We start from the raw sequence: 11,517 nt of genomic DNA, 5'->3' as shown, positions 1-11,517 counted from the left end.
ACACGCTGCGTGTGCTTCAGTTCTGTCCTCCGGCACCGTGTGCAAAAGCGGCAAGTGCGCATTTTTAAAGCGGCGCCTTAATGTGCTAACGTTATACATTCATGAATAAAATACAAAAGGCATAATTTACACACAGACGATGATGACGATGATTATGATGACGATGATGGAGCTCAAACAAAAACAAACGACATTTCAGACAGGATACCACATTAAACTATTCCAAGTACACAATCATGCATTAGCACCTATTGCACGTTTCAGAAACTTCGACACAATTCCGTCCATTTGTCAAGTGTGTGCAAAGAGCAGTGCAGAGAAGCAAGCGCAGGACCTGGACACAACAGGTCGCGACCTCGGCACGCTCGGGAAGGTTACAGCAGTGAGCCCTGTCTCTGTTGCTCACGTCATCGATATCACAAAGTGTGCGATTCAGACTTTAGACGCGTTATATATTGTATATGTTTATATACGTACACAAAAATACAGCATTCGGTTTCTTAGAGAAGTCCAGAGCTGAGGTGCGATATTGTTTTCTTTTCTGTCGTTTTTGTGAGGAATAAAAACACCACAGGGATACATTTAAGGGAAAATAATCGACAGCGGGCTAATGTTCCCTCTTTAAAGCTTTTCCTGAAGTGTTTGTCTCCTCTTTATCCTACAACAATTTTCTAAATTACATGAACATGAATCAACTATTAATTAAAGAAGGACACTTTTTATGCATTTAACAAGTCACTTCCTGTTATCAGTTACATTATATCCAGCACCTTTGGATCAATCAGAATAAGGTATTTAGCAGCCACTTGATGGGACAACAAACTGAACGAGGGGCTGGTCATTACTGAAGACGATTAAACTACGACATCTAAAGATTTCAATGGAATATCCTAGCTAATGGAAAACATAAGTGAAAAAATCTGGAAGTTGCCTTAGTAAAAGGTTCAAACTGCAACTTAATTGGGGAGTAAATAAATCGATCCAATCTGGTTTATCTACCCTAATTATGGAACAAAAGAAAAAAAAATGCACAGCTTCTCTGGACTTCCTAAATCATTTTGACATAGTAATAATAATAATAATAATAATAATAATAAATCTTTTGTGTTAAATACATTCAAGAGAGAAATGTACAGCCCGGTTTGGTCAAGAGAGAGAGAGAGAGAGAGAGAGAGAGAGACGCACGTCCGTCCCCTCATTTTTAAGGGTGGACTTTAAAAGAGAGCAGCTCCTCCGAGTGCATGTTATTGAGGGAACGAAGCTCCGGGAGCTTCAGCAGCAACTTGGTGAAGACGGCCGCCTCGTTCGAGTGGTTCTTCATGATCAGGTTCCTCAAAGCTCTGATCAGGTTCTCCTGCAGAGCCTCGACCGAGCTCACGTCCTCGATCCCGGTGCGGTCTGAAAACGAAGAGAAAGCAACGGGACGTTAAAACTTTACTTAAAGTTTTTTTTTTTTCAAGGCTGAATCTACTACTAAGACCAGTTTGCATTTAAATTGTAGAATTTTGTACCGGCGGAGACGAGGACGAGCGCGGTGAAGAGGCTTATCTCCTCCGGGCTGAGCTGCAGCGCCATGAGCTTCTCGCTGAAGTCGAACATGGATGAGAGCAGTTCTCCAGCGCCCATGGAGCGCAGGGCCTCCACACTGTAGCTGCGCCCGCTCAGGAAGCTCACCGTCCTCTGCTTCACGTCGAACAGCGAGGAGAAGCGCACCATCAGGACCTGTGAGCATGCCATCAGAGCAAAGTTACACACAGGGGCGGGGGGGTGGACATGTGCTGGTGAAGACGGTAAGAGAAGCGCTTTTTGTACCTCAAAAGTCCCGGCCTTCAGCAGGCTGACCTGGTCGTGCTGCGAGAGCTCGCGGAAGCCGGGAATCTGCCTGGCAAACTCCACCACCTCTCTCACAGCAGGAGTAAAGCTCAATGAGAACTCCTCCCATATCTCATGGCTGGATTTGGACGGGTCCACTATGGGTGAAGTGTTCATGGGACACACCTGGGGGACACGCATGCCATATTAGATTCGGTTTTATCTACAGTATATATGTTATTTACTAAGGTAATGCTTGGGATGATGCAACCACCACCACGCTTCAGAACCAACTCACCAGGTGCCTTCGGTTGGCTGAGACTCCGGCGAGTTCGTTCAGATTGGCTCTGCTGTAGTGGCAGTATGAGGCGTTATCAGGCTTCACGCTGCTGTGGTACCTGATGGTGATTTGCTGCCGGCTGTCACAGGGAGTGCTGTGGATGTTTGTCACGTTGCTGTTGCTCAGTCTTTCCGAGAGGCCCAGTGAAAGAGCGCCACCTGGTGAACATTAAATTCACAAATCTTAACAGGAAAAATACATCAGGTTGCTCTCTTCTATGCGACAAAATGTACAGGGCAATTTGGTTAATTTACTTTTAACTAGGACCACTATGGATTAATAGATAAGACCAAAAACGAAACGCTGATTTACCACACCTGATTGTGCGAGATGAAATCCATCGGGCCGAGGCGCCGAATCGTCCTCGCCGCTGTCCGAGGAACAGGACGAGCCCAAGCTCATGGTGTCCATGGGCACTAAGGACTCTGAATCCGGAGAGCACTGCGGTGAGGACGGGGGTGACGGAGAGGAAGAGGATGACGATGGAGAGCAGGAGCTGGAGTCTCGGAGCACCTGGTGCAGCTGAGCTCCGGTCATCACGCTGTTCATGGCGTTCTGCATTTCCAGGAGCATGCGCTGCTTCTCCCGTTTCGGGATGCGTCCAAACCGGACAGCTGCAGGAGGGGATTGGGACGTCGTTAGATCAAATATTTTGATTCAGCGACGTATCGATAAAGGTATGCTGTTCGTTAAACAATACCTACATAGTAGAATACATTATTTACCCAAGCTACCTCATTTACTGCAAGCTCCTGCTCTGGTTATGTTTTAAAGCCTAAATACTTGTGTATATATCTTTGATTTGTATATATCTGTATATTTCACAGAAGCACAGAAGAAAAGAGCTCACCGTCCCGTGACATCCCCACCGCTAGGCACTTCTTGAATCGGCACTGCTGGCAGCGATTTCGGTTTATGCGCATGATGGTGCAGTTCTCCGACTTCATGCACTTCTTATACTGGATGTTCTGCTGAATGCTCCTCCGAAAAAAGCCCTGGAGGTTCCAACACGCACGTTAATCAACACTATCTGTTTAATGGAGGCTGAAAGATTTATTTTGGGATTTATTTTAAATGAGCAACTTAACAATACAGGTTGAATTTATAGAATGGGAAAAAACAAAACACAAGTACCTTGCAACCTTCACAGGCATGAACGCCGTAATGGAATCCTGAAGCCACGTCTCCACACACTTTACACAGTAGCACCATGCCGTTCAGCTCTGAAAACACAAATAGATGGTTTAAAGACTGATATTGGAAAAACCTGCTTCAGTTCGGAACAGTGTGTACCAGGAAATAGATAAAGGATGGATGCTGTCTGTGTCTCTTAGGTGTTTGCTAGTCATAGGAAAGGAGGCGTGGCCTTTGTTCTTGTCCGTGGTCTTTCTGCTCGTTAGTCACAGTAAAGGAGGTGTGGCCTTTCTACCTGTCAGTCAACGTGAAAGAGGCATGGCTTTTCTACCTGTCAGTCAACGTAAAGAAGGTGTGGATTTTCTACTTGTCTTTCAAAGTAAAGGGGAGTGGCCCTTATACTCATCAGTCATAGTGAAAGGAGGTGTGGCCTTTCTACCTGTCAGTTACAGTGAAGGAGGTGTGGCATTTTTACTTGTCAGTCAGAGTGAAAGAGGTGTGGCATTTCTGCTTGTCATTCAGAGTAAAGGGGTGTGGTCTTTATACTCATCAGTCACGGTGAAGGAGTTGTGGCCTTTCTACCTGTCAATCAAAGTAAAGGAGGTGTGGCATTTCTACTAGTCAGTCACAGTGAAGGAGGAGGGATTTTTCTACTAGTCATTTATTTCCCTAAGCAGCTTTAAACCTGTAAATATTCTTGCTGACTTTTTGAAATGTGTATTTTATATATATGAGATTATTTATTTTCTTATCACAAAGCCTTTAATTAAAATGCAATATCCAAGTCAAATCATTTATTAATCTGTTTAATTAGCTTTCCAGTTTTGCAAATTGCAAAAAGTATTGTAGCAGACTAACAAATAACAGGCCGCCCATTTTAAAACCGTACCCCAGACTCACTCGTAATGCTGCTCTTGGTTGCGCTCTTCTCCGACGCAGGCACACGAGAGTTGGCGGGTTTGGGGATGCTGAGGGGCCTGGCGCAGGGAATTTCCATCTTCAGGCTCTGTGCTGTTGGAGGAGGTGGAGATGAGGACTGTGAGTGGACACTGGAGCTGTCACTCAAGCAAGATTTGGGGCTGGATGCAGAGCCGGAAGAGCAGATGTACGCTATCACACCAGCTGGAAAAAGAGGAAGAACAGGATACGTGTGGGAAGAATTCAATTATACAATAATATAATCGCAGCTGTCTATGGTTAACTAAAAGAAGAGAGGCATCAATGAATTACTCAGGTAGAGGAGGCAGGAAAATATTCTAGTAGAGCTCTAGTAATATAGTAAAGATACCAAGTACTCAGGCCTAGTACAATGAAGAAATCTGTACACAAGATTAAAATACTGCACTTTATGACGTTGCTAGTTCTGCAAGCGGATTGCCTCTGTGGTGCTTTAAGCCTAGGAGTTACAACTGGTTTCAAATTTACACCAAGGTGTTAAAGATGGTATCTCACCCTACCCCGTCCCATTTAAGGGAAAGACAAGGTTACGGCATAAGCATCAATAATAGCAATACAATACAAAGGTCAGCTTTAAACCCCCTTGACCTCCCAGGACCTTTGCAGCAACACATGGGCATTCCTCACTCCCTAAATTACACACAGCGTCTGAATAATTCATGTAGGTTAGTAATGTGCTTTAAGGGAGAATATGGAGAAACAAACCTGTGAGACACCAAACTCAATTAAACTGGTGTTTAACTTTGTTCACAGTGACAAATCTCTTCACCATTTAATCATGACCTTTAGGATAGAACATCTAATGTATTACATCTAACCTGTATCTATTATTAAACCATCAGCATTGACCAATGATGCTGCAATGACCTATGACCTATGGCTTCACTCTAATGGCCATTGCTTTAAGGAGAAGAGACATTTGCTGAGCAACCCAACCTCATGCACCCTACACTTGCACAGCTTCTCCACTCATGTCTTTGGACCGTGGAGAAAACTAAAGGAAATCCATCCTCAGGGCTGTGAGGTGACAGCGCTGACCACTAAGCCACTGGCCTCTTTATCTGGAAGACTCAAACCTTAACTATGTCATCACTGTTTGGGAGGTGGTTCAAAGGTGCGACAGACATTATTTTTTATTCCTGACTTGTACAAATAGTCTGGTCGAAATGCGGGAAGGTATCTGAGCTGGAATGTTTTGTTTAATTTTTTAATTCACTTCCTGTTAATCAACTTTGACAAACTCTACATATCCTTGAGGTGGGGCTTCCTGAACATGGGTAGGAATATTTTTTACCCGATCCACCTTGCTCAGTTTTATCTAATCCACCTCGGGGCACGTGGCGGGGTAACCTTGGACGGGTGCCAATCCATCGCAGGGCACACAAGCACACAGGGTTTGTGCTGAATGTTCTATTTTACTTAATTAGGAGTAATATGATATCACATAATAAAGAACTAAATCATGTCTGTGCATGAACATCGTCAGATGTAGACGGTCATTTGTGCAATAAATATATAATAAAAAACGTAACACAGTACATTCTTGTGTATTGTATTAATTTTATAGATAAATATGGCGGGGTACAACAGTGGTGAATTATATTGTTATATTTAATAATAATAACACAATAATAATAATAGCACTGTCATATTGCACCTTTAGGATCCGGGTTCGATTCCTGCCTCGGATCTGTGTGCGTAGGGTTCGCATGTTCTCCCCTTGCTTAGTGTGTTTCCTCTAGGTACGCTGGTTTCCTCCCACAGTTTAAAGACATGCAGATTAGACTAACTGGCGTTCCCAAATTGGCTGTAGTTTGAAAAGGACAATCAGGCATCTAGCTGGCAACCCGACCCAAAATACCACAAATTAATACAAAAAATTTAAAAATCTAACATCTGCATGTTTTTATATACTGAAATATATATGATAACAAGATGATAGTATCATATACATCATAGTATTTTTCTTTTCCTGTGTCTGTGGGATATATATATATATATATATATATATATATATATATATATAGCTCTACTGCAACTGACAGGAGCAGGTTACCTAATCCTGCGTGACTGAGGATTCCCACACGTGTCTGGAGCGTATTCGCCAGGGCTGTATCCCAAACGCAATTCAAGGGCCCTAAACTAGGTTGCACGACGCACTGAACACATCCACAACTGAGCGCCATTGTATTAAATATCATAGTAACATATCACTAGAAATCACCGCAGGAAACCGTTTCCTCGTTTCTATTTCCGACCTGCTATTTAGTCTGCAGTCAGGACATACTCGTCATTTGATACCCGACAGAGTGCGCCTAAATAGGGAGCTGCAATTGATTTAAACTCGAGCCTGAAAGAAAAAAAAAAGCAATCTAGGTCAGAGCACCTGGCTCACATGCTGCTGCGGAGACACTCCGCGCCGAATTATGCAATGAGCTACGTCACGGGAGTTCTCGACCAATCAGAAGGCTGAGAACACCGGCTCGCGTACACAGAGGCACATGGGCAGGCGGGGCGAGCCATGTGAGCCGGAGGGAGAAGAGTACAACAAGCACATAAACACTGTACACACCCCTTACTCACACACAAACGCGGGCAATATTACACAAATAAAAAGGTACATAATCATGTACATTATTAACAGGATTTTGGCGGTGTTAAACAGTATTGTAGCATTATAGTAAAGCGTATTACCTGGTTTTGTTGATCCCATTTTGCGTCTTAACGTCCAAAATGAAACCGTTTAACGTTGTTATGGCTAAACCGTGAGGCTAAAATAACGTCCGAAAAACGACTCCTCAGACTGAACAGAGACGGCTCATGTCGTTTATATGATATCCCGGAATCTCCTCAGGAACCTTCCTATTAGCAAAAAAAAAAAAATCAATGTTTAATCTAAAATAAAACGCGAGGTATTTCCTACTGTACGCTGACTGTAAGTCCAGCCGAGCTGCAAGTGAACTGCTGCTGCTGCTGCTGCTAGGAACTGAATGTTCTAAGGTTTGTTGCTATGGCCATTTCTCCGCTCCGCCCCCAAGCCGCGCGCGCGCTACAGTCACTTTAACCCAGTGACACAGTTTCCACAGAACAAGGGGCGGGGCCAGAGCGCTCAGGACAGTGACGTCAGTCCTGGCGCGAGGTTGTAGCATTCCTGAGGAGAGCTTTAAACAGAGAGAGAGGCTTATAAATAAACATTAATTATTATATTTAATGTATAAAATAAAATGATTCTCTTAAATGACCAAAAGTTTGCGGACACCTGGGTGTAACAATTATTTGACCAAAGTGCTTGCTGTAACTTTTAAATGCTTGGTGTGTTCCAGAAATTATTTATAATAAGACATATAATGTATTAGCAGCAACATCAATAATATTAATAATAATAATAATAATAATCACTCACTCACTCATTGTCTGTACCGCTTTGTCCTGCATACAGGGTCGCGGGATGCCTGGAGCCTATCCCAGGAGACTTAGAGTCCCAAGGCAGGGAGGTGCCAATCCATCACAGAGCACACCCAGAAACACACACACACACACACACACACATATATACACTCCAATAAACACCAATAAGCCTAATCTGCATGTCTTTGGACTGTGGGAGGAAACTGGAGTACCAAGAGGAAACCCACCAAGCACAGGGAAAACATGCAAACTTCATGCATACAGACACAAGGTAGGAACTGAACCTAGACCCAGACACTTCAGGTGCGAGACAACAGTGCTAACCACCAAGACACTCTGCCGCCTCAATATCGTTTTGCAAAACAGTCCATCCATCCGTCTATTTAGGAACCACTGTAGTCCATCTAGGGTCCATGAAGGCCAGTGCTGGTGACCTTTATTTGTTCCCATTTTTACAACTGTGGTAGGACCTCTGGTCAACATTCACAGACTATGGGCAATTTGGAAACAATAATTAGCCTAATCAGCATGGCTTTGGGCAGTGGGAGGAAACCAGAGTAACCGGAGGAAACCCAGCAGGCAGGGGAAGAGCATGTAAACTCTATGCACACAGAGTGGGAATCAAACCTGGACCCTGATGGTGCAAGGTGACAGTGCTAACCACCTAAGTTTTGGTGTAAAGAGTAAAAACATTCATTCCTTAGGAGAGCTGCTTCATAAGGAATAATGAGATTAGATCAATGCTCTGATAAGTATACAGTCCATGTCTGTTAAAGGTTTGATATTTTTTTTAAACTTATTTTAACAGTAAACAAGAATGATTTGTAGAATTATAAAAGCTTTGGGTGCAGCAAAATCTACAGAGTGGCTGAAATAAAGTAAGGTGTGTCCCTTACAGTCCTGACCTTGCCTCAAGTGATTTCCACATGTTTGGGCCATTAAAGGAGTTCCTGGGACGCCAGCATTTCAGATGTGAAGCAAACAGTCACATCATGTCTTAATGGTATCCATTTAGAAGAGCCAGGATGAAAGGGTGGTGACTCCAGTAATGTTTTTTTAATGGAACCTATTCTGCAAAATCTCTAGTGTGTGTGTGTACAAACCAAGAACATGGGAGAAAAACATTACCTGCTTTTGACCGTATATAAGAAGATTCCCCTCCCCTGACAGTTCTGCTGTTCTCCGTTGGGGTGTGTAGCAGTTGCTCATTTACGTAGACACTAAAATGGCACATTTAGAAGAGGAGTGAACCAGATGGAGATTAGGTAAGTAAACAGGCATTAACTGAGGTTTATTTCAGCTGGAGCTCTGAGATCTGCGGTAAAGAAATAGTAATATATGCTGTATAGTGCCTTCAAATGAAACTATAAAAGTATACTGCCTGACCGAAAACAGACGTCGCATACTTCAATAGTTCATTGGAATCCCTTTTGCTTTTAGCGTGCACATTTTGACAAGCTTCTGCAATATAACAACATTTATTTCCATCCAGAGTCAGGGAGATAAAAGTCTCTCCAAGATCTTGAATTGATGATGGGAGAGTCAAAGCACTGTGAAAATTCTTCTCCAGGACATCTCAAAGATCCTTAATGGATTGAGGTCTGAACTCTGTGGTGGCCAGTCCATGTGTGGAAATGATGTCTCATGCTCCCTGAACTGCTCTTTCACAATTTGTGCTCAATAAATCTTGGCATCGTCATCTTGGAATATGCCTGTGCCATCAGGAAAGAAAAAAAGCCATTGATTTGAAAAACTGGTCATTCAATATATAATGTTGCTAACTATAGACCTGACACCAAAAGAAGCAAGTACAGTAGGCACTAGGCATGATGGGGGCATCACTTAATCTACCTCCTTCTTTCCTTGATGCTTCCATTGCTTTGGAACAGGGTAAATCTGAACTCATAAGTTCATCATAGTTATGATTTTCAATGTGTGTGTGTTTTTTTATGGTTTCATCTCACTATGTGTTTAAGTGATCTACTATCACCCTCATTCAGAATGTTTTTTCCGACCACATCTCTTTCTCACTATCCTCCCAGTTAAGAAATGAGAAGCTACTTGTTGCAGCTGAAACATTAATCACTACAGTATTTATCCTGTAGAAGGACCTTTACTTTTAGCTTGGTTAAATCCAAATGGTGATTTTTTTATTTTTTTTTGGCTGGGGAATGTATTTCAAGCGTCGTACTTCATATTTAGTTATGCTTATAAAATGGGACAAATGAAATGAAACATGATGTACAGTATTGTCAAAATAATGTCAAAATGTTTAAGTGCCTATATTTCATCACCAAATCATGTATTTCCTGCATGTCAAGCGTTCTAACAAGCAGAAGCAGATTTAGATATGGGTAAAATATGGGCAGCCTCCCAGGGCAGCATCTTGCTGGTGGGCGTCAATCTCAGCAACCGTGATCAGTTTCCTAACGCTCGTATGCAGGGCGCATTTTTCATCTCATTGTGTGGGTCAGTTAATCTTTTCGGCTCCCTGATTCGGGTCTGTGACCAAGGACACATATTTGGTAGGAGTTCATAGTTTGATTAGTAAAATCTACAAAATAATGCCAAATACATCACAGATTATTTATAATGTTGGCTGCTCCCAGCAAGGGGTCGCCACTGCGGACAATCCGATCCGCACACAAGCTTGGCACAGGTTTTTTTTTACGCCGGATGCCCTTCCTGATGCATCCCACCCATTTTATCCAGGCTTGAGACTGGCATTGCACCCAGTGGCTAGGGGTTTGGGCATTGGCTGGGAATTGAAACCAGACTTTCCACATGGTAGGAGAGAAACCTACCACAGAGCCACCAGTGCCTTAGATTATTTATAGTACTCTAAGTATATACAGTACTTTATAGTTTAGCAGGCATTCTTCTGTTTTGTGGAAACTTATTAGGAATAAAATATAACCAGTCTAAACACAAGCTTAATCTGGACTCTAAATTGGGGTGGGTAATATCCTGACGCTCATTGAATAATTTATTTCTTGTTTCATTGCTGTCAAACTTTGAATTAAACATTCGGCCGAAAGGTAAAGGGCTACAGTCAGACACATACAGTATACATTTGACCTGATAATGTAGCTACAATGTACAGTATATACAGTATGACATCGTTTAAATACTCAAATCACAAAAGAATATATTATATTGTATATTAAATATATATATTTTGGTTTTTGGAGTACATATACGCTGCATTAAAAACTTGCACCCGTGCCCAGTGATTTGTTAATGATATTTCCATGTTTAGATAAGGTGTACTGGGTTTATCATGGGACAATTCAGTGCGATAATGTTATCTCTATATTTACCACACTATTACTGAATGTGACCTCATACATCATTTACCTGAGGTGACCTTTACAGCACATTGCTTTAACACAGAATGAATGTGATGTCAAGGAATTTCTTTTCATCTCATTTTAGCAGTTGCTAAAAATTGTCCGCATTGATCTCATCATTAAATATGAACTTGAGAATATTTGAAAATTATTACTTTAGCCAGTCTTACTTAAGAATCAGTTACAAGGCATCAGGCTCAGTGGTACTGTAGGATTCTCCCCTGTAATATGGAAGGCGTGGGTTTGATTCCCAGCCGACGCCCCAAATCAAGGGTATGGTTATTGTCTGGAAAAGTGAGTGTTTTATCAGGAAAGGCAACCTGTGTAAAAATGTGCAGATAAGATGGACAGCCATGTCAACCCCTCAATGGGAGCCATACCGCTTTATCCACCTGCCTAATATTGGAGTGGGTCTACACTATTGTCACCAAAACAATAATGCCCTTTGTGTTGAAACCTTTTCCTTAATTTGAGGTACAGAAGCTTCCCATTGGTTCGGAATACACGGGACAAACT

At 42.4% G+C, this 11,517-nt stretch overlaps 1 protein-coding gene across 1 annotated transcript; it reads right to left on the bottom strand.

The window, feature by feature from the left end:
* Positions 1-1,078: 1,078 nt before the first annotated feature.
* On the bottom strand, positions 1,079-7,258 carry nr1d2a (nuclear receptor subfamily 1, group D, member 2a). The gene is made up of 9 exons (XM_053487999.1): positions 6,938-7,258; positions 4,187-4,408; positions 3,287-3,375; positions 3,003-3,147; positions 2,470-2,766; positions 2,111-2,310; positions 1,813-1,998; positions 1,512-1,722; positions 1,079-1,398 (listed from the first exon to the last, which is right to left on the bottom strand). Exons 1-9 carry the CDS (start codon positions 6,954-6,956, stop codon positions 1,202-1,204), a joined length of 1,566 nt encoding a protein of 521 aa, XP_053343974.1. The 5' UTR covers positions 6,957-7,258; the 3' UTR covers positions 1,079-1,201.
* Between the last annotated feature and the right edge of the window lie 4,259 nt (positions 7,259-11,517).

This window comes from Clarias gariepinus, chromosome 26, assembly GCF_024256425.1.
Source record: "Clarias gariepinus isolate MV-2021 ecotype Netherlands chromosome 26, CGAR_prim_01v2, whole genome shotgun sequence".
NCBI lineage: Eukaryota > Metazoa > Chordata > Actinopteri > Siluriformes > Clariidae > Clarias > Clarias gariepinus.
This window is presented reverse-complemented; position numbering and strand designations above follow the sequence as displayed.

Excerpts from the sequence above, each read along its gene's own strand:
- nr1d2a (XM_053487999.1), bottom strand. Across the intron at positions 3,376-4,186 it reads AACCAAGAGCAGCATTACGA|AGCTGAACGGCATGGTGCTA; the intron begins GTGAGTCTGGGG and ends TTGTGTTTTCAG. Across the intron at positions 1,999-2,110 it reads CAGCCAACCGAAGGCACCTG|GTGTGTCCCATGAACACTTC; the intron begins GTGAGTTGGTTC and ends CGTGTCCCCCAG.